The sequence below is a fragment of the Saimiri boliviensis genome, chromosome 12 (assembly GCF_048565385.1).
Source record: "Saimiri boliviensis isolate mSaiBol1 chromosome 12, mSaiBol1.pri, whole genome shotgun sequence".
Taxonomy (NCBI): Eukaryota; Metazoa; Chordata; class Mammalia; order Primates; family Cebidae; genus Saimiri; species Saimiri boliviensis.
Window position 1 is genome coordinate 38136824 of NC_133460.1, and position 24406 is coordinate 38161229.

At 39.6% G+C, this 24406-nt stretch overlaps 1 protein-coding gene across 1 annotated transcript in view; it reads left to right on the forward strand.

Annotated features, from left to right (window-relative positions):
* The window catches only part of TFAM (transcription factor A, mitochondrial), a 38079-nt gene that overhangs the window by 9543 nt on the left and 4130 nt on the right, over positions 1-24406 (forward strand). The window contains exon 7 of the mRNA XM_010339346.3: positions 1-24406. This exon is cut by the window's right edge and continues 4130 nt beyond it. Within this exon, the coding sequence (XP_010337648.1) occupies positions 1-150 (150 nt within the window). The 3' untranslated portion in view covers positions 151-24406.

Below are 24406 nucleotides of genomic sequence, written 5' to 3' on the forward strand. Positions count from 1 at the left end.
ATATATGTTCAGCTTTCTGAAGATGATAAAATTCGTTATAGTAATGAAATTAAGTCTTGGGAAGCACAGATGATTGAAGTTGGGAGAAGGGATCTTTTACGAAGAGTGAAGCAACCATCAAAAGATGACACCGATGTATTAGAAGATTGAGACGTGTTCACAATGGATAGGCACAAGAAACCAGTTAGGTCTCAATCCCTGAAGCTGTCATAAAATTAGAAATTTCTTTTTCTTCAGCTCATGGACCTCTGCCAGTGTAATACTTGCTTTGGAAAACCCAGATAAAGGTTTATGCAAAATTTATTTTGTATTTAGGAACTACTGAGGATCAAAGTAATCCGTGCAAATGTGAGTTATTTTACCTTTGATAAAGGTAAATCAGACTATGAAGTTTTTTTGTACAGACGATGGCTATGTAAAGAGTATTCTTGTTTCCTTATGTTATGGAGGCAGGAGTTTCCTTTTCATAATTGTTACAAACTGTAGAAGCCACAGTGTTCTGTGATATAATTGTGCATTTTTCAAAAAGCAGCCTGAACTCATCGAGGTAAATTCCAGTTCCTAGGTATAATTCATGGTTGTACATGTAAGTGATTGCTAGTTTCAGTTGCAACTTTTTATAAAAGGGGCTGAGAAATTTATAAACCTTTTTCTCACTGTCTTTTTTCTAAAGTGAAAACTAAGAAATTATGTACCAGATCTATGCATATTATTTTATGTTGCATAGAATCAAAATTTTAATCTTTAATTTTACATTTTCTAATTATATATTTTAAGATGAAACATTTGTTTTACAGCTTTTCTCTTTTTTTTTAAGTAAGGAATTATATTTTTTTCTGAATTATTTTCTCTCATGTGAGTATATTGATGAGAAAGAAAACCTGTATATATTTTAAAATGAGAAATCTAAAAAATGAAAAGTCTCCAAAGTCTCTGGAATTTGAAACACTTTGCATAACGTATAAAAACTTGTGTAAGAGACAGCCAACTATGGCCTGTGGGCCAAATCCAGCCTGCTGCCTGCTTTTTATGGCCGGTGAGCTAAGAATTATGTTTATAATTTTAAATTTTTTAAAAGACTTTTATGATACATGAAAATTATTAACATGAATATTCATAAATAAAGTTTATTGGAACAGAACCAAGATCGTTCTTTTACTTGTCTATGGCTGCTTTTCTGTTATAGTGACAGAGTAGCTGCCAAAGAAACTACATTTCGTAAAGCCTGATGTTTACTGTGTCTATTTACAGAAAAAATTTGCCAACTCATGGTCTATAATATAGTGTGATTATATTAATGACTTCCAATGTATTGAGGTGTTGGGATAGTTTTTTCAACTGTTTTCAGATATTACGGTTTTAGAATTATTGTCACCTTTAAGAGAAAATAGGTTATCACTATGTAAGCCTAACAAATTGTTTCTCAGTATTAGCAAGGAAAATAATCTAGTTTCAAATTACATTGCAGTATAATGAAAAAGATCCATATAGTGTGGAATGAGAGTCTTTTAAAATTACTTGCTATGGCTTAGTAAAATGTACCTTTTCCAATTGGCACATATCACAAAAACCTCACTATTGTTGAAAGCCAGCTTTCTTTAGCATTTGTTCATCCTTTCAGGAGAGGCAAGCAAAGGTTTTCAAAATCCACGCCACCTGTTTGAGCAGAATAATTCATCTTTTTTTTTTTTTTTTGAGATGGAGTCTTGCTGTTGCCCAGACTGGAGTGCAGTGGCACGATCTCAGCTCCCTGCAACCTCTGCCTCCCTGGTTCAAGTGATTCTCCCGCCTCATCCTCTCAAGTAGCTGCAATTACAGGCATGTGCCCACTATGCCCAGCTAATTTTTTTGTATTTTTAGTAGAGACGGGGTTTCATCGTGTTAGCCAGGATGGTCTCGATCTCCTGACCTTGTGATCTGCCCGCCTCAGCCTCCCAAAGTGCTGAGATTCCAGGCATGAGCCACCGCGCCTGACCTCATCTTTCATCATCAGTTCACAGGTACAGGATAACTCAATTTATATGCACTGTATACGTTATGCAAAATATTTAGAAATTGTAGACTCTAGATCTCCAGAAAGACTTTGAAGCCTTTGATGTCACAAAAGGATGACTTGTTATGTGCTGAGTTTGACAAAGGTAGAAATGGGAGAAAAAAATAATAGTTTATGAGGAAAGATGAGACTTAAATATATAAAGTTTGGATGTTTTACAAAAACTTCTCCCTATGATTGCTTCTCCCTCTGGGTGTAGACAGGACAGTGTCAGCCATTGGTGAAATAGATACGATGGGTTTGAGGCCAGCAGTTTGGGAGTAGGGGGAAAGAGAGGTGTGCTAGCGTCTGTCACAGGCTTTCTCAATTAGGTTTTCAGGAAAAAATGCAGCCCTAATTTCCTGTATCATCTCCTTAGGAGAATGGAGACAATTGTAACTCAAATCATTGACTCAGTTCTATTCTGTTCAGATGAGCTCAGAGTGCACATAGGAGTGTTTGTAATGAGTGAGGTAGAGGAATGAGTTATGCAAACATCTCAGGACAAATGCAGCATAAAAAACATTGCCGTAGTTAACTCTGCAGGGAAATTTCCTCTGAGCTCTTGTAACATTAACTACCTGTACTGTTTTATAATTAATATTCACATCATACCTTCCCAAATATATTGGGAAGTTCAGTGTTAAGTATGTTTCTCAAATACCTACAACTTCATATAGGGAAGAAAGGTGTAAACGTGAAGAGTTAGAGCAAAACGATTTTATGATAATTTAATGGTAATTTCAAATTGGATTTGGTTCTCTGTTCCTAAAATAATGTAATTTTTAATATTTTAAATAATAGTATATCTGTTTTCCAAGCCTTATTTCCCCTCCTGACATCCAGAATGCACACTGGATCCAAGCCTTTCTTGAACTTCAGTACATGTGGCAGACTGACATGCCATATACCAAATGCTATTGAGCTTTAACAGTAGACATGTATTTTCTGTTATAAAGAATAAGAGCATCAGTAACCAGTGATCACTCATATAAAGCCTTATTATTTTGTGTTTGTGTGTGTTAGGTCTCACCATGTTGCTCAGGCTGGAGGTCATGCTGTGATCTTGGCTTACTGCAGCCTTGACCTCCTGGGCTCAAGTGATCCTTCTAAATAATTGGGATTACAGTAGGCACACAACACCATGCCTGGCTAGTTTTTGTGTTTTTTTGTAGAGATGGAGTCTTGCTGTGTTGCCCAGGCTGGTCTCAAACTCCTGGCATCCAGCGATTCTCCTTTCTTGGCCTCCCAGAGTGCTGGGATTCTAGACGTGAGCCACCATGCTTGGCCGTAAATAAAGCCTTACTATTTTTTTTGGAGACACAGTCTTGCTCTGTCCAAGCTGGAATGCAGTGGCATGATCATGGCTCACTGCAGCCTTGAACTTCTGAACTCAAGAGATCCTCCCATCTCAGCCTCCTGAGTAGCTGGTATTATAGGTGCAAACCGTTAGACCTGGCTATTATTTTTTAGACTTTTCTTAATTTGATCCAACAAAGTAGTTGTCATAGGAGCTGAGTGGTAGAAGGAAAGGTGCTGAAGAAATGAAATAAAGCAAGGTGTATACTGTCATGAATAGTCATACAGTAGTTTTTATACTTTTGTTCTTTGGAGTACCAATACTAGGTTTTATAAAAGTAATTAGATGAGGGGAGAGAGGGTTGTGTGTTTATTTTACTTTCTGATCTTAATAGTATGTACAAATTCAGGGTACTATAATTCTGTAACTATGTTATTGCTTTTGGCTAACTCCTTTTTTGGAAACACATTTTTTTTTTTTGTACAGGGTGTATGTTATTTTTTTCTGACTGCTCTGAATGTATATATTTCGATTTCTGAATTGAAAAAATTATAGTAGCATACTTAAGTAGATTTAAAGTAATTAGAATATTTTTCTGATGTCTTCTGTACCTAAAATTTATCACCACCAGGTTGTGCTAAAACAGCAGGAAATTTTTATATTGTGAGTGACAGTCCCCATTATTTCTCTTAATTTTACTAACATTTACTGTAAGAATATTCTCTCCCTCTTTTCTCCATTCACAGCTACTCTCCCTCCTTCTCTTCATAGCATCAAGCTATCACAGACAAATCTGAAAATGTTACAAGCACAGACTATGTTGTATGTTTTGAAATTTTAAAGCAGTAATGTTCCTTTTAAAATTGAACTTCTGGAAAGAATAAGAATATTAATACATTTATTACTTTAAATTTGTAAGGCTTTTCAAACAGAAAGCAAAACCGTATAAAGCTAGTGTCAGTCTCTCACGTCGTTCACAAATGAAGAACTTTTGATAGTTTATTAAATCACTGATTATATTTGATATGAAATATGTAAAACATACAACCATTCTCTAATACATTTCAAAATGTTTCACTGGTTAAGGAGCCAGTAAATAAAGTTGACCCTAAACAAGAATTTTAAATAAACTAAACATTTTTTAATCACCGATCATCATTTATATATTGGCTTCTGATTTACATATGTGATGTCTAAGAAAATCTCTGACTTTATTCTTTTTTGCCAGTATTAATTTAAAATTTATTCCATTTCATCTTCCCCTTCCCCAAAATCAGGTATACAGTGGGGAGAACGAAAGGTGTACATAGTTAGGACATGGTGACTTTTTATTATATAAGTTACTGACTGCTAGCCTTCATATTTTTAGAAAGTGCATATTTAGACCCATCTATGAGGTTCTATTTTTTTTTTAACTGGAAATTTTGTGCATTAAATGTTGGGTAGGATTAAGTGATGGGACAATGGCTCTAAATTTATTAATCATTGAAAAGTGCTGAAATATTACCAACCATCTTACTCATTTCTTTATTTTTTCCCCTAAGTTACCAGTTAGAATAGGTCATTAGTAGTTGTGTAACTAAGATGAAGAGGAATTTTAGTGTCAGTGGATGCTTAACTGATGCCAGTAGTTTTTCCAAGCTGGAATTTATACTGTGACTATCAGGCAATATTTAGATGGGTGTAATGGAGAATTTTTTTGAAGTATAGGAATTTTCTCCTAATGCTGACATAAATAACATCTAATGTTGTAGAAGCCTAGTATCAAATATTAATTGGACTGAAATAGTTCAGAATATTTTCCCAAAACGATTTCCTCCCACTCAATTTTTACTTTTGCAGAGCTTCTACTTACTATTTGTAATAACCTAAATGACAATAAAGTGAAGAAAAAAAGATTTGAAAATGGTGAAACCACCTTCTTCCAAATATCATTCAGGTGACTAAAATGCAAAACCAAGTACAGTAGACAAATAATAGCAACACTAGAAAACAAGAAATAACACCATCAATAGAACAGCAATTTCTAGGTATTTTTGGAAGATAGGAGGGACATAGGGATTGACAGGTATTTGTTGGTGTCCGTGTGAGCAAACCACATAGTGTGAGTGAAGCAGAAATGGAGAGGTCTCACCAATTCTGAGTAGTGAGGGCTAGTAACAAGATCAACCCTAAGATGCATGGAGATGGTGTGGTGGCTGGTTTCTATAGTCCCAGCTACTCAGGAGGCTGAGATGGGAGGGTCACTTGACCCAGGAGTTGGATTCAAGCTTGGGCAACATGGAGGGACCCTATCTTAAAAAAAAGCCCTTAAGGTGGTTGGAGAGAAATTAGGGGGTGCATGGGGGCAGGAAAGGGGTAAGTGTGCATAGACATAAGGTTTGCTTTTTTGTCTCCAGTGAATATTTTACTTAAACTGAGGAAAGTAGAGTGATATGCTAATGTAGGGTAGGTTTTTTTTTTTTAAGCCAGGTGCTGTGATTCTCAACAGTGGCTGAGGAGGATCAACTCTTAATGCATGCGGATACCTGGGCCAGAATCTGGAGGGTGGAACTGGCCTTTTAAAAAAGTTCTTTAGGTTAAAAAATGTGTATGTAGTGTTTGTGGGAGTAGTGCTATAACTCAGAGCTTCCTAACTTCCTAAGCTGGCAGTAGTGGCTGATAGTGAATGAATCATGTATGTGGCAATCCTGCACTTGTTACTGTATGTTATAGCCATCCTAGTGGGTGTGAAGTATTTCAGGATTTTGATGTGTTAACATTCAGACTAATGATTTTGACCATTTATGTGCTTATTGGCTACTTTGTATGTCTTTGGCAAAATATCTATTTCAATTCTTTGCCCATTTTGAAATGGGTTATCTCACTTATTACAGAGTTTCAAGAGTTCCTTATATATACTAGATCTAAGGCCACTATAAAATAAATTAATTGCAAATATTTTCTCCCAGGAGTTGTTTTTTCACTTTATTGATGGTATCAGTTGCAGCATAAAAATTTTAACTTTGATAGGGTCTGGTTTATTTCGTTTTGTTTGTGCTTTTGGTGTCATATATAAAAGACCATCGCAAAACTGAAGATTGTGAAGATTTACCCTCTGTATATTCTTCTGTTTTATAGTTTTAGCTCTTACATGTAGGTCTATCCATCTTGAGTTACTTTTTGTATATGATGTGAGATAGGTGTCTAGCTTCATTCTTTAGCCTGTGGATATCTGCTTTCCTTGCACCATTTGTTGAAAAGATTATTCTTTTTCTGTTATATTGTCTTTACACACTTGTGAAAAATCAATTGACCACAGATCTTTGGGTTTATATATGAAGTCTCAATTCTATTATATTGATTTATATGTTACCTTTATGCCAGTACCTCACTGTCTTGACTACTGTAATTTGTTAACAAGTTTTATAATAGGAAGTATGAGATCTCCAGCTTTGCTTTTTTTTTTTTTTTTTTTTTTTTTTTTGAAGATTGTTTTAACTGTTCTGGATCTCTTTCATATTCATAAGAATTTTAGGATCAGGTTGTCAATTTCTGTAAAGAAACCAGCTGGGTTTTGACAGGGATATGTTGGGTCTATAGTTAAACTTGGTGCTTTTGTATATTAGCTTCTAGTATTCTGTGTCATCAGTGGCATCTTCATATTAACTTGCATATGGCAGATTATAAATTTGTTCTCTACATAATTTTGGAGCACAATTGTGGGCTAACCTACCAGTGAGAGTGGCTACCATGCAGCTAATAGTCTTCTGTATTTGTGGGAAGGCAGGAGGAACAGGGCATTCATTGTCTCATGTCAGGATGAAGAGAATTTGGTTTATTCAAGAGATATTTAAGAGGTTGAATCCACAGGACTTGATAATTGGTGGAGTGTGAGATAAGATAGAGAAATATAGAAAAGATTATGCTTAAGTTTCTTTAGGCAGCCAAGATGGGGAATGTTGAAAAAGGAACCGAATTCCTTCAACTTGATTATTTCTCTACCTAGACCTATAGATTTCTGGTCTCTCTAGACTATTGTATCCACAGGGGTCAAGAGGTGGGAGGGACAAGGCCAGGATTTAGGATGCAGGAAGGAATACAAAAATATGTTAAGGCTGTAAGTGTTGATAGAGTTACTACATTAGTCATAGGCAAGGTTTTATCTGTATAGAGACAAACATAAGAGCTCTGGATGCATCCAAAGAAATCAGAGCTTGCATTCAAGGACATCAATACTACTGGGGACAGAAAGGTGAGGCATCAGTACTGTAAGTGAAGATAGACAACCTGAGATGTCAGTGTAGGCATAAGTTAGGCTGGGGTCTCCAGAATCAGATGTTCAACTGACAGCAAGTGTGAAGGAGGACTTTGTCAGGGAGAAGTGGGATGTGTTTCCAGAACCAGGAGAGTAGAATAAATATAATGGCATCCACCTGGAGTCTGAAGTTCTTCCAAACTAATGTTTATCAAAGAAACTTTAAGAATCATCTGCAAAACTTATAAAATGGAAATTCCTGGATCTTTCTCTCAGCAGGTCAAAAAGAAGCTCAAGTGATTCTACCACAAATAGGAATGTTGATCATCATTTAAGAAACACTGATGGCAGGAGGCTGAGACAGGAGAATTGCCTGATCCCAGGAGGTGGAGGTTGCGGTGAGCCGAGATCGCGCCATTGCACTCCAGCCTGGGTAACAAGAGCGAAACTCCATCTCAAAAAAAAAAAAAAAAAAAAAAGAAACACTGATGGGACTATCAAAAAGACCAATTTCATGATGAAATCATCAGGCTGCTAGGTTGTATATCTTCTTTTGAGGTCTAGGACAAATCCTAATGTATGAATGGAGATTGGGGTTATCTATCTGAGGTAGAGCTGTTACCGAAAAGGGGATCTTGATCCAGACCCCAAGAGAGGCTTGGATCTTGCACAGGAAAGAATTCAAAATGACTTGCAAAGTGCAGTGAGAAGAGATAGTTTATTGAAAGCTCCATTACAGACTAGGGTGTCCTCAGGAAACAAGTAGAGGAATGCACTGTCTTTAAATTTTTCTTATATAGGGGTCTTCTCTATGTAAAGACTCAGGTGTGTATACAGGCAGATAATGCAGATAGCATGACCAAATTTAGTCCTTTATTGATTTAAAGAACTCCATCCTTGGCCAGGTGCAGTGGCTCACGCATGTAATTTGAGGGGCCTAGATGGGTGGATCATTTGAGGCCAGGAGTTCAAGACCAGCCTGACCAACATGGTGAAACCTCATCTCTACTACAAAATATAAAAATTAGCCACGTGTGGTGGGGCACACCTGTAATCTCAGCTACTCAAGAGGTAGAGGCAGGAGGATCGCTTGAACCAGGAGGCGGAAGTTGCAGTGAGCTGAGATAATGCCATTGCACTCCAGCTTGGGTGACAGAGCAAGACTCCATCTCAAATCAATCAATCCATCCATCCTTGACATCTTAGTGTGTAAGTGCATCAAAGCATTACTATAATTCTTCGAAGCATATATTGTTATGGGTATTGGGACATCTGGACTTTGTGTTGTAGGAGTTTGTTCTTAGAGGTGTCTTGAAGCTGTTTTTTCTTAGCTGTGACCATCTTAGGACCATGGGTCATGACTGGGAAGTTTAAGATGGAGTTGATTTTAAAATGTGTCACTGGCTTTTCTAGGCTTCTGCTTCCCTAATTCAGTCACACTAGATAGATCTTTGGCGAGTCATATCCTGGCATCTTCTAAAGCAGGGTTTCTTGACTTGTTTGTCGGGGAGTGAGGGTAGAGCAGTTTGCTTAAGAACATTTGGCTGGGCGGGGTGGCTCACGCCTGTAATCCCAGCACTTTGGGAGGCCGAGGCGGGTGGATCACGAGGTCAGGAGATCGAGACCATCCTGGTCAACATGGTGAAACCCCGGCTCTACTAAAAATACAAAAAAACTAGCTGGGCATGGTGGCGCATGCCTGTAATCCCAGTTACTCAGGAGGCTGGGGCAGGAGAATTGCCTGAACCCAGGAAGCGGAGGTTGCGGTGAGCCGAGACCTCACCATTGCACTCCAGCCTGGGTAACAAGAGCAAAACTCTGTCTCAAAAAAAAAAAAGAAGAGAAAAGAACATTTGGCATTATTCTGAGAAATACATGATTGTCATGACTGGGGACGGTACTACTGGCATCTAGTAGGTAGAGGACAAGGACACTGCTAAACATACAGCATGTGCAGAGTTCTCTCCGCAGCAAAGAATTGTCCAGTCCCAAACACCAGTCTTGCTGCTGTTGAGAAAACCTGCTCCATATCCTGAACTGACATAGGATCTTGTAATAAAGAGAATAATTGCTTGCCAGATTCAAGAGACATGGCTAAGGTAGTTAGAACTACTCTTTTTCTTTGGAGTTGCTAAAATTAGCAATATCCACACCACTAATGAAAGAAATACTAAACTTTTTGGAAAGAAGGATTAGGGAGAAGGGTATGCAGTGAGACAGGAAAGCCCCAGGAACTCTCCTGAAGTCTTTTCCATCAATACTGATCTATGACAATAACTGCGTACATGGTATTGGAAATCCCTGTGGAAAGTGACCAGTAAAGAGAGCTTGTACTTGTGTAACAGTTTAGTTTATAAAGCACTTGTACATTGTTTGGCTTATTCTTTGTGTTGGGAAGTAAACCAGGATTATTTGGTTCCTGTGGCTGCTGTAACAAATAACCAGAAATTCGGTGACTTCAAGCAATGTAATTTTATTCTCTAACTGTTGTAAAGTCTAGAAGTAATCCTGACTCATGCCTGTAATCCTAGCACTTTGGGGGACTGAGGCAAGAGGATCACTTCAGCCAGGGTTTTGAGACCAGCCTGGGCAACATGGTGAGACCTCATCTCTAGTAAAAATTTAGCTGGTAATGATGGTGATACACACCTGTATTCCCAGCTACGTGGGAGGCTGAGGCGGGAGGATCACTTGAGCCAAGCAGTTTGAGGCTTCGGTAAGCTGAGACTGCACCACTGCACTCCAGCCTGGACAACAGAGCTGGACCTTGTCTTTAAAAAATAAAGAATTTTTAAAAGGCCAGAAGTCAAAAATCAAGTGTCAACAGAACCACAATCCTTGCAGAGGCTCTAGGGAAGAATCTGCTCTTTGTTTCTTCCAGTTTCTGGTGCTGTCAGCATTCTTTGGCTTGTGATGGCTGCAGCTCCCTCTGCTCTGTTTTTATATCTCTTCTCTATGTGTCCCCAAACTCAATCTGCCTTTCTTTCCCAAGGATACGTGTGATCTCATTTAGGGTCCTCCCAGATAATCAGAAAAACCTTCATCTCAAGAAACTCAATCGTATCTTTTGCTTTATAGTAATACTCATGGACTGCAGGGATTAGGGTGCAAGCATTTCCTTCTTGGGCCTACCATTCACCTCACCATACTAAACAACAATGATACTCATTTTATAGATTATTTACTAGGTAACATGGCTAATTAATCATGGAATTTAGCATTGATCTCAAATCCTGGTTTCATCTTTCATCACTGTAGGGAATATCACAACAAGAAAGAAAGATGAGGGAAAAAACAGGCACAAAAAGAGAATAGAGGAGAACTAGGGATGTCTTTTATTTATTAACTTATCATAACTCTTCTGGAGCAAGAATACCTATATAAATTTGGATTTAACTTTTAAGATTTCCTATGTCTTCAGGCTTTAAGTACTTAAAATTTCTGGATAGTGTGATCACTGTAATTGTTACTGAATGCACTTGATAAAAGCAACATTAATGTATTATAATTTGATGGGAGGTATAAAAACCGAATTTCTACCTATCAGGGAAAGAATAAACTAAATAAGGTGTATTTATATGATAGAATGCTCAGCAATAAAAAGTCAGAAACTACTCGTGTACATTAGCATGAATAAATTTCAAAAATGTGCTAAAAGAAGCCAGGCATAAAAGAGTATATACTGTAGGATTCCATTTATATTAAAATACTAGAAAATGCAAACCAGTCATTAGTGGCAAAAGCAGACTGTTAATTCCCTGGTACTGGTGTAGATGGAGTGACACACTGCAAAGCTTTGTGAGGAAACTCTTAGGGATCATGGAGATGTTCTGTAACTTGAGTGTGGTGGTGAGTTCAGTGTAACCTTTTATCAAAATTTATTGACTTGTATGGTTTGAATGAATACGGCCTATTGTACATAAATTACACTTCAATAAAGTTATATGTTTTAGGTTTTTACAAATATTAAAGAGAAAGTGAAATTGCATTGGAAATATGCAGAAGAATAAATCTTTACTCAAAGCAGTAAAAGTCTGTCACTCATTCTTGAACCAGACCTATTAGTGCTGCTACAGATTCACTCCCTATCCTAAAGTCTGACCTTAGTTTCTAGTATTCTACCCATAACTTTCTTCCTCACCTCTGCTATTTTTCACACACATCAGACCATGTACCCACTTCTGAGACTTTACTCTGGCTTTTCTCTCTTCCTGTAATTCTCTTTCCCCAGAGATCCATAAGTGTCTCTCCCTTATTTTTCCTTTAAGTCTTTTCTCAAATGTCGTATTTTCAAAGAGGATCACTCTAAATATCTTTCGACACGGCAACGTGTGTCTCTGTGCCCACACTCCCATCTCTCTTGGCTCTTTATTCTGTAGACCTTAACACTTCTAAATACTATATAATTTCCTCATTATGTTGACTATGTATTGCTATTAGGAATTGTATACTCCAGGAGGGCAGAAATCTTTGTTCTCTGTTGTACTACCGTACCTAGAATTCTGCCTGGCATATACTCAGTACTTGGTAAACACTGAATTTTAAAAATGAGTGAAAGTAGACAAGATAAAACACTTTTCATGTTAATATATATGTGAATCAATAAGATCCCTTGTTAAACATTTTCAGCTCTTCTAGGGTCTTCTATGAGGGTGCCCTGTCTAAAACAAAAACAAAACAAAAACCTTCAAAGAGGCTGATTCAGTGTGTTTGAGATAAAAACAGCAAGTTAATAAACACTAGAGAATTCCGGAGCACTCAGAATTTTCATTTGATGAACCAACTCCAGTGTTAACACAGAGTCTTGGATGTGAAGCAGGGTTTTGTAAGGCTGAGCACTTGCTCTTCCTTCCAATGAGAACACCATCCTTAGGGGGAGAAGTAAATTTGATGAAAATTAAATTCAGGATGGTTGTACAGATGTGTTGAGTTGCCCAGCTGGAAACAGTACCACTACCTGGGGGAAAACACTTCTTACAATTTCTAAATAGATGGTTCTTCAAATGAATTGAAAGAGTACACCAAATATGAAACAGCATAGGAAACTGTAGCAGGAGGGGTCGAGGGTAGTCAGTTAACCTTCCTTTTGCCACAGGGCTTCTGTCACGTTTCAACTCCTTCCTTGGACAGCACGAGAGCTTTATGCTTTGAGTCACATCACTGAAACCTAGCTTGTCAGTGCCCTGATCACTTCCAAATCAGAGGAAGGTTCACCTCTGACAAAAGTGTCATAGCTTAGATAGATTCGTTGAATTTGGATTTAGCACCCAAAATGGCAGTAGGAAGTCAGAACTGGATTAGAAGAAACTGGCCAATTGTGGATTTATGGTCGGCATTCAAAGGGACTACTGAATTCAGGACTAGATCAAGTAGATACCAGTTTCTAGATGGTCCAATCCAATGGCCCAATTAGGGATGAGGTGGAGGTGAAACGTGCAGGTCTCAGAGAGAATGCAGGCAACAGACAATACTCAGAGACAAGTCATAGTAACAGTAATGGCTCACTAAGCCAGGCAGAGACGCAGGGAGACAAACACCAGAGAAGGTTTCTAAGCCAACGGCATGGCAAGATGTCAAGAAGACCCGAGTTCAAGAAAGGGCCCCAGTTCCAGCAGGGCCATCTAGACAATATGCAGTTGCTGGGACTGACCTGGAGTAGTAAGAGATGTTGGATAAACTCTTCTGAGAGCCCTAGGAAAGGTTGGAGCATTCTGATTTTGAGATTTCTTACTCTTCAATTTAGGAGAGTATGGAGAGATTTCAATTCAAGATGGATTTCAATTAGGGTTAGAAGTCCAAGTTTGAAAACAATATTGACAGTGGCATAGTAATAGTAGCACCTACCTTACGGTCCTGTTTTGAAGATCAAATTAGTTAGTATGTATCAAGCATATAGAACAATACTGTACATAGTAAGCATTAAATATCAGGAAACCTGTGTCTTAGAACAAAATTTTGTGAAATTGCACAAATTTTGAAATTCCTAAATTCTTACTCATCCAGTATGTAACAAAGGTGACAGTGTACTTTCCTGAATAGAATATCAGTCTTGGAAATTCAGTGAGTAATCAGAACTTTTTCAATTGTAAATGAAACTACAAATATTGGTGGATTTGAAGACTATGACAGAACTGATGAAAAATGATAAATATCAACATAGAAAAAATTATAAATATTGCATGTATATGTGCATTTCTATTTCATCTGAATCCAAAAATAACATCTAAAAATAAAAAAGTGGACTGAGCAAGGTGGCTCATGCCTATAATCCCAGCACTTTAGGAGGCTGAGGTGGGAGGATTGCTTGAGGCCAGGAGTTCGAGACCAGCCTGGGCAACATAGTGAGACCCAGGGACTACAAAATTATTAGAAAAAAAGAAAAAAAACCCAGGTGTGGCAGCACATGCCTCTACTCCCAGCTACTCAGGAGGATGAAGTGGGAGGATCTCTTGAGCCTGGAAGGTCAAGGCTGCAATGAACTATGGTCACACCACTGCCCTCCCACTAAGGTGAGAGAGAACTAGTCACCCACTAATAATTATTATTATTTAAAAATTAAAAAGTAAACACAATATAGAAATGGCAAGAGACAACTAATACCGAAAAAGACTAAGCAAAAATAATTGACAGAACAATGAAGTTATAATACACACTGTGTACATGCACATGAACTATGGTATGTGTAATACAGAATTATATGAAATTATGTGAATGATCATTTGAGGATATATCTATTTCAAATTGGTCTCTGAGAAGAAAGCTGTCATTATATAAGTAGAAGTAGATAAAACACCCTTAAGCCATAAACTGGGCAACCAATTGTTTTGTGCTCGTAAATTCATCTTTCTATCGGAATATATCTGGGCAACCAGAAATTACTTCTGTTGTGGTTTCATTATAAGGATTAGAAAATGATATTGATATCCTCATGCTCAAAAGAACCAAAATATAAATATCTGTGGAAAGGGCTCTTGCTTCCATAAGCAAATTTAGCAGTAGCCACTTTTCAAGGCCCCTGTGAGCTTGATGTTGATGCCAAATCACCCAGCTAGATTTTCCTCTCATAGATCCTGGAGCGGACTGTGAGGAGGCTTTAGTTCACCTCAGGTGCTGATTCTGTGGTCATTATGGCATGGTTTCCTAGAGATTGGTCCAAGGATCTGCCACATTAGAATCACCTGGTGTTCCTGTTAAAAAACACACCAGTTCCAGAGCCCTACCCCAGATTTAGAGTCACAATCTCTAAAGACAGATTCCTTAAATCTTCATTTTCAGCAACGAATCCAGATGATTCTTATGTTCACTAAAATTTAAAATCTACTGTACTAGAGTATATATATATGCTTCTTCCTCAGCTAAGGCTGCCCAGTTCAGGTACAGCTCAGTATCCAATAGACTGAGGCTGAAGGCATGAGAGGCTAATGGCAAGCTGGATTAGACTGCTCACCTTTCATCCAGCAAATATCCTTTCTAGGCCTTTTTACATTATTAACCTCCAGTGGTAATATAAAAATAGGTTTGTTCTTTTTCTGGTGGGGGTTATTGTTATTTTATATATTGGGACATAGGGAGCTTCTTTTTCTAAAAAAAAAAAAAAAAGGCTGCATTGTATTCCATTGTATGGCTATACCATAACTTTTTAAAAACAGGTTTCTGAACTGTTGGTATTACAGAAAGTGGTGAAACAAATAATCTTTTCTAAATTTTTTAATTTTTTATTTGTATTATACTTTAAGATCTGGGATACATGTGCAGAAGATGCAGGCGTGTTACATAGGTATACATGGCCATGGTGATTTGCTGCACCCATCAACCCATCATCAACCCATTTTAAGCACCGCATGCATTAGGTATTTGCCCTAATGCTCTCTCTCCCTTTGCCCCCATCCCCTGACAGGCCCTGGTGTGTGATGTTCCCCTCCCTGTGCCCATGTATTCTCAATGTTCAACTCCCACTTATAAGTGAGAACATGTGGTGTTTGGTTTTCTGTTCCTGTGTTAGTTTTCTGAGAATGATGGCTTCCAGCTTCATCCATGTCCCTGTAAAGGACATGAACTCATTCTGTTTTATGGCTGCATACTATTCCATGGTGTATATGTGCCATATTTTTATCCAGTCTATCACTGGTGGGCATTTGGGTTGATTCCAAGTCTTTGCTGTTGTGAACAGTGCTGCAGCAACCATATGTGTGCATGTGTCTTTATAATAGAATGATTTATAATCCTTTGGGTATATACCCAGTCATGGGATTGCTGGGTCAAATGGTACTTCTGGTTCTTGATCCTTAAGAAATCACCACACAGTCTTCCACAATGGTTGAACTAATTTACATTCCCACCAACAGTGTAAAAGTGTTTCTATTTCTCCACATCCTTTCCAGCATCTGTTTTTTCCTGACTTTTTAATGATCACCATTCTAACTACTGTGAGGTAGTATCTCATTATGGTTTTGATTTGCATTTCCCTAATGACCAGTGATGATGAACTTTTTTTCATGTTTGTTGGCCTCATAAATGTCTTCTTTTGAGAAGTGTCTGTTCATATTCTTTACCTACTTTTTGATGGGATTTGTTCTTTTCTTACAAATTTGTTTTAAGTTTCTTGTAGATTCTGGATATCAGATCTTTGTCAGATGGATAGATTGCAACATTTTTCTCCCATTCTGTAGGTTGCCTGTTCACTCTGATGATAGTTTCTTTTGCTGTGCAGAAGCTCCTTAGTTTAATTAGATCTCATTTGTCCATTTTGACTTCTGTTGCAATTGCTTTTGGTATTTTTGTTATGAAATCTTTGCCCAAGCCTATGTCCTGAATGGTATTGCTTAGGTTTTCTTCTAGGGCAAATAATCTTATACATGTTATTTTGCACCTTTATGAATACACCTGTAAGATAGATTAAATTCTTAAAGTGGAATGCTAGATTAGAGGTATATGAATCTGTATTTTTTTAATCCATTGTATCACGTTGCCCTCCAGTGTAGTACGTTCTTTTTAAATGACTACGTATTGTTCTATGGTAGGGATGCTGTAATTTGTTGAATTTATCTGTCATTTGTGAACATTGTAATTGTTTCTCTATCTCATATTTATCTAGCTCTCACAGCTATGCTATTTTATTGTACAATGACTAACCTACTCAACATGAGAGATTTGGGAGGATCTTTGTGGTCAGCTTATTATTCTTCTCATTACCACAACAACAGCACTAAAAACTTTTTCTAAGTGTTTCTCCATCTATGATCTCACTTTTGTGGCTAGACCTTACCTCTAGCCTCTGGGAATTTCTTCTGTGAACTCAGCAGGATGACATCCCTTAAGTCAAATTCCAAAGCCTTAAAGCAGATCAGCAGATCAGGGCCCCCTAATGACTGATCACACACAGCTCTGACCCCACACATAGCCCCAAGCTTGTTGTTTTCTGCAGCCTTTCATCCCTGCATTTTGGAGATGAGTCCCGCTCTTCCCCAGTGGGAAAGCAAACAGTGGAGAGGGAGAGTGTGATATGCATCCCCCAGGCTATGCAGAGGGGAACATGCTCTGATCTCTGCCTTGCCTTGTTTGCAAATACCTTTTCCTAGTACTAGAGGATTAAAGAGAAAAGTGAGAATGGGGACAGCTCCGGCACCTGGAAACTGAAGTTTTGATCTGTACAAGCACTGAGTAGTTTCTGCTGAGCATCTCCAGCTTGTCGTATTTTAGTTACTACTCTAGCCTCAAACTTGGATGGTTTGATACTGTTTGCCAAATAGTTTGCAAATATTTAGAGGTTCTCAAAGATGGTGGTCTTAGGGTGGAGACAATTCTCAGAAAAGAGTGCTGCAATTTACTTGGCTTCTCTAGTGTGACTCCCGTTAGGAATCAGAGTGAGATGGAGGGGCTATCAGAAATTACTAGGGACAGAAACCCATGAATATTTAAATCCTGCCAAAGAATAAATAGCAAAGGAAGGCATATACTGAAAGAAGGTTAGCAAAGGGAAACAAACTAACACAATAAAGGTGCTTTTGACCTCCAACCCCAATAGAGACAACTCAGATAAATTTGTCTACCTCAAGACCTTTTCTAATCCACCTTCCTCCATCCAAAGATCCCGAACCATAGTTCCAGTGGACCACAAAATGACCATGGGGGATAAAGGGGGAATAGGAAGATGTGACTGTGACTTAAACTTCTGTTAACATAGACCCTGGACCTTACCACTTTAGCAGCTTGGAAGGAAGATGAGAGAACCACACTCCTGTGGATGTGATATTGAGGGAAAGTGTGTTCCAAGCAGCAGGAAAGGTGAGCACACTTAGGCAGGAGCATGCTTGGCATGTCCAAGGGTCATCTTCTGATTTTTGGCTTTTATTTACTATTTAATCTGCAACTCTGGCAAGTATTTTGTATCTCGACTGATAGCTAGAGATGTAATACTTTCAAGCATTGTGACTTTCATTCCTTGATTGTACTGGTCAGTATTATATTCAGAAACTTAAACCTTGTTGACATAAACTTATTCCCTGCTGGCACATAGCATTCTGACAATCAATGATGTCACTCTTTTCCTAGTCAAAATTTATGGTTGGGAGGCACCTTGTAAAGACAGATTATAAAGAGAAGTGATATGAATAATACTGGCAATAAATAAAACACTTTTATTGGAAGACTTCACTTGGATTCATAACTTGTATAAATGATTCATAATTGACCATGTGCTTTCTGATCATTCCATGAACCACGAGGAATGCTTAAAACTGCCCCACTGTGATTGTGGAAGAAAAGATAACCTATACCTAGAGGTCTAAGTTAATAACACCTCGTTAAAACTTGATCTGTATGTCAGTTGACCCAATCATTTGGAAGTAGTTTTGGTGCCCAGTTTGATGGATATTTCCTGGTTTCCATGAGGTTCAGACATCTAAAACTATCCCAGAAAACTACAGCTAGATGCATTCTCTTATCAGGCTATTTTAGCATTTCTCAAAGGTAGTTTATTCCACAAACATCAGAGGGCAGCATTTGATAGGGATTCCAGAAATTCAGAAAAGCTTGTCCACATAGGACCTGCTTGCATGCTCCACTAGGTTATGCTTTTCTCTTTCCTCTTTCCTGGTTACCATTTCTGTTTTTCAACCAGGAAATGCCTTGACCTGTGGCTTTCCGGAACCCATTGCCCGCTTTTTCGTCCTGGAGGCAGTGAGGTACATGGTAGAATAGTGCTCAGCCTCCCTTCTCACTCCTTCTTGGATGCTTTCCTGTACTACACAGGCTGGAAAGCCAAAAATTCCATGTCCTGATTTTCTTATAGTTAAGGTTCCAGATGTGGGAACCTCAGACCACGATGCAGATCCGACAGAATCTCAGCCGACCCAACAGGGAGCTCCAGAGCAAAGATTGCTCGTTAAAGAAGCCCACAGAAATGGCCAGGCCTTAGTGTTCTCGCTGTGCTCAGTCACTGGCAGGGGATTACCTTGGAAGAATGCAGATTCAGCTTAAAAGTGAAGGCAGATCCTGAATGCATTAACAGCTGAGGCTGCCAGCAAGTTTTTCCTTCAAGGGAGTTCTGAGCAGTAAACCTCCATGGTTGCCACAATCCACCCTTGTACTGTGTGGCTTCATGTCACCATATACATTTGCAGAGCAGCTTCTTTGGGGTCCCAGTGAGCCTCTCTTCCTAAGGGGAAACTGAGAAGAGGGAATTTGGAAGCTCCAGTTGGCATTCCGTATCCCCACTTTCCACACCCAATGTCCATTCTAAATTCCCTGCTTCCTCAGCTGCCACCTCCATGGCTTACCTACTGATTTGACTCTAACTCCCATTCGTCACGGGTCTTCACCCTTGGTAATCACACTCTTTTCAGGTCAGGATGGCTGCAATTGTCCATCCTGGATAAGGGAGTAACAGGAAGTACCCCTGCAGATCACCTGAGTTCTGTACATATTCCTCTCGATTGTGTAAGAAAGAGGTGTAAGCCTCACCTTTTTCTGCTGGTCAGGGCCAATGACACCTTTCAAGGAAATGACTCCTGTTCTTGTCTGCTGGTCCTGAATGTAAAGAGTCAAAGTGCCCAGATGGCAGCCGAGGCCGATAGTTTAATGGAAGCCTTGCTGTGTCTCTTGGCAAGGGTGTGTCCCCTTTTGGAATCAGGACCTCTAATCCTGCAGAGCCCAGAGTTATGGGGACAGAAATAGAAGTCCTTTAGTGGGTCATTGCAAATGATGTTAAGTAGGGCCACTTCTGCTTTTATACCTTGGTTCCTGCTGGAGACCCAGCACCATATAGAGGTGTCCGATTCAGTATCTGTACTGCATCCTATTGGATGCCTATGAATTAGTATTTCACCTGTGCCTTTTGCAGAGTATTGCCTATGAGTTAGTGTTTCAGCTGTGCTTTTCAGCAAGTCATTTCATTACTCTAACAGGCTGGCAGCTTCTGGATGGGGCAGTATGTGATATGACCAGTAAGTCTCCTGGTTATGGCTCACTCTCATACCTCCTTCTCTCCCATACTTTCAGGAGGTTCCCTGATCAGATGCTGTATTGTCTAGGATTCTATGACTGTGGATCAGGCGTTTCATAGCCAGACCCTCCAAATCTGATCAAAATCCCACGCGACTATCTTCTACTGTGATGCAGTAACAGATACCCAATTAATTTATTTTATTTATGTTGATCTTGTAAAAATACAACTTAAGAGTGCAATTGGTGCAAAGATAGAAACAAATCTACACATACTAGTCACCTGACTTAGGACAAAAATGACACTGCTGTGCAGTGAGTGGTAATAGATGATCATGTTAATAAATGATGTTGGGCAAGTGCAATGACCCACATCTGTAATCCCAGCACTGTGTGCGGCCAAAGCGTGAGCATCATTTGAGGCCAGGAGTTTGAGATCAGCCCAGGGAATAAAGTGAGGCCCCCACCTCTACCAAAGAGTGTTTAAAAATTAGATGGACATGGTTGCACACACCTGTAGTACCAGCTACATGAGGTTGCAGTGAGCCATGATCATGTCACTGCACTCTAGCCTGGGAAACAGAGTGAAACCTTGTCTCTAAAAAATGAATGAATGAATGAATGAATGAATAAAAATTGTGTTGGGCTGGGGGCAGTGGCTCATGCCTGTAATCCCAGCACTTTGGGAGGGTGAGGCAGGTGAATCACCTGAGGTTAGGAGTTCAAGACCAGCCTGACCAACACAGTGAAACTCCATCTCTACTAAAAATACAAAAATTAGCCAGGTATGATGGCAGGCACCTGTAATCTGAGGTACTTGGGAAGCTGAGGCAGGAGAATCACTTGAACCTGGGAGGCAGAGGTTGCAGTGAGCCGAGATCGCACCATTGCACTCCAGCCTGGGCAATAGAGTGAGGCTCACTCTCAAAAAAAAAAAAAAAAAAAAAAAAAAAAAGATTCTGGTCAACTGGATATCCATGTGGAAAAAATATATCTTGTTCTTAATCCTTTCTCACATTATGCTCAAAAAATCCTTCCTCACACTATACTCAAAAAATAAATCCAGCTGGATTGTTAATCTAAATGTGAATGGTAAGACAATAAAGCTTTAGGGGAAAACAAAAAAGTTTCTGATACCTTGGAGTATCAGAGGAGGCAAAGATCTCTTAAAAAACAACAAAGTATTACAAAAAAGAAAGGGCTCGGCCGGGCGCGGTGGCTCAAGCCTGTAATCCCAGCACTTTGGGAGGCCAAGGCGGGTGGATCACGGGGTCGAGAGATCGAGACAATCCTGGTCAACATGGTGAAACCCCGTCTCTACTGGAAATACAAAAAAATTAGCTGGGCATGGTGGCACGTGCCTGTAATCCCAGCTACTCAGGAGGCCGAGGCAGGAGAATTGCCTGAACCCGGGAGGCGGAGGTTGCGGTGAGCCGAGATCGCGCCATTGCACTCCAGCCTGGGTAATAAGAGTGAAACTCTGTCTCAAAAAAAAAAAAAAAAAAAAAAAAAAAAGGGCTTTTTTTGTTTAAGGTATCATGGAGATTATGTCATATTAGTACATAGATATCTTCCTCATTCTTTCAAAAACTGCTTTATATTCCATTGTGTGGTTGTTACTGTGGTATATTCACCAAATCCCCCATTGATGCACATTGGAGTGTTTCCAATATTTTTTGACTGTGAATAAGGCCACAATGAAAACTCCTGGATGCATGCTGTTTCATGTTGGTGGAGATATATCATCTAAATGCTTTATTAGCAGTGGAGTTGCTGGATTGAAGAGTAAATACAATTATTTAGATATTGCTAGATTACTCTTCACAGGGACCAAGCACTATTTTGTACTCTCTCCAGTAGTGTACAAAACTACCTGTTTCTCCACAGCCCCATTAACACTTTATTCTCAAACTTAGATTTTTTTGCTAGTCTGATAGGTCAGGAATGTTAATTGCATTATGAATTTATTTGCTCTTCTCTTGTTACAAGGAAGATTAACCATCTGTTCATATGTTTAAGGATCATTTATTGTCTTTTTCTATAAACTGCCTATTCTTGTATTTTGCCCATTTTTCTATTACACTTTGTTCCCCCCTCTCCTTTTAAGGACTCCTTATGTTAAGTAGGTAAGCCCTTTGTACTCTAGGTTGCCAATATTTTTCTGCTAATTAAGCATTTGTACTTTCACTTTACTTAGGTGATTGTTGTGATACAATTTTTTTTTTTTTTTTTTTTTTTTTTAACTATAACCTCTTTTGAGAGGCTGAGGTGGGAGAATCACCTGAGGCCAGGAGTTCATAACCAGCCTGGGCAACATTGTGAGAAAGGGAACAGGAAGGAAGGAAGGGAGGGAGACAGGGAGACAGGGAGACAGGGAAACAGGGAAACATTAGCCAGGTGTGGTGGTATGCACCTGTAATCCAAACTACTCAAGAGGCCTAGGTGGCTTGCCCAGGAGTCTGAAGCTGGAGTGAGCCATTATTGCACCACTGCACTCCAGTCTGGGTGACAGGGAGTGAGCCATTATTGCACCACTGCACTCCAGTCTGGGTGACAGAGCAAAACTCTGTCTCAAAAAAAAAACTATTTTTATGTTAAAAAATTTCTCAAGTTTATTAGTCCATTTTCACACTGCTGATAAGAACATACCCAAGACTGGGATGAAAAAGAGGTTTAATTGGAGTTACAGTTCCACGTGGCTGAGAGGCCTCAGAATCATGACTGGAGGTAAAAGACACTTCTTACATGATGGTGCCAAGAGAAAATGAGGAAGAAGCAAAATTGGAAACTCCTGATAAACCCATCAGATCTTGTGAGACTTATTCACTATCATGAAAATAACATGGAAAAGACTGGCCCCATGATTTAATTACCCACTCCCCACCCCCCCAGGTACCTCCCACAGTATGTGGGATTTCTGGGAGATACAATTCAAGTTGAGATTTGGGTGGGGAAACAGCCAAACCGTATCATTCTGCCCCTGGCCCCTCCAAATCTCATGTCCTCACATTTCAAAACCAATCATGCCTTCAACAGTCCCCCAAAGTCTTAACTCATTTCCGCGTTAACTCAAAAGTCCACAGTCCAAAGTCTCATCTGAGACAAGGCGAGTCCCTTCCTCCTCTGAGCCTGTAAAATCAAAAGCAGGCTACTTACTTCCTAGATACAGTGGGGGTACAGGTATTGGGTAAACACAGCCATTCCAAATGGGAGAAATTGGCCAAAACAAAGACGTTACAGGGCCCATGCAAGTCCGAAATCCAGCAGGTCAGTCAGATTTTAAAGCCCCAAAGTGATCTCCTTTGACGCCAGGTCATGCTGTTGCAAGAGGTGGGTTCCCATGATCTTGGGCAGCTCTGCCCCTGTGGCTTTACAGGGTATAACCTCCCTCCCAGCAGCTTACACGGGCTGGTGTTGAGTGTCTGCGGCTTTTCCAGGTGCATGTTGCAAGCTGTTGGTAGATCTAGCATTCTGGGGTCTGGAGAACAGTGGCCCAGTAGGGCCTCCATGTGGGGGCTCTGACCCCACATTTCCCTTCCCCATTGCCCTAGCAGAGTTTCTCCATGAGGGCCTCATCCCTGCAACAAACTTTTGCCTGGGCATCCAGGCATTTCCATAAATCCTCTGAAATTTAGGCAGAGGTTCCCAAACCTCAGTTCTTGACTTCTGTGCATCCAACAGTTTTCACCATGTGGAAACTGCCAAGGCTTAGGGCTCCCACCCTCTGAAGTCACAGCCCAAGCTGCATGATGGTCCCTTTCAACCACTGCTGAAGTGGCTGGGACACAGGGCACCAAGTCCCTAGGCTGCACACAGCAAAGGGATCCTGGGCCTGGCCCACAAAACCACTTTTTTCTCTTGGGCCTCTGGGCCTGTGATGGGAAGAGCTACTGTGAAGGTCTCTGACATGGCCTGGAGACATTTTCCCCATGGTCTTGGGAATTAACATTAGGCTTCTTGCTACTTATGCAAATTTCTGCAGCTGGCTTGAATTTCTTTCCAGAAAATGAGTTTTTCTTTTCTATCATATGGGCAGGCTGCAAATTTTCTGAACTTGGATGCTCTGTTTCCCTTTTAAAACTGAATGCCTTTAACAGTACCCAAGTCACAGCTTGAATGCTTTGCTGCTTAGAAATTTCTTCTGCCAGATACCCTAAATCATCTCTCTCAAGTTCAAAGTTCCACAAATCTCTAGGGGAGGTGCAAAATGCTGCCAGTCTCTGCTAAAACGTAACAAGAGTCACCTTTGCTCCAGTTCCAATAAGTTCCTCATGTCCATCTGAGACCACCTCAGCCTGGACCTTATTGTTCATATCATCAGAATTTTGGTCAAAGCCATTCAGCAAGTCTCTAGGGTGTTCCATACTTGCCCACATTTTCCTATCTTCTTTTGAAC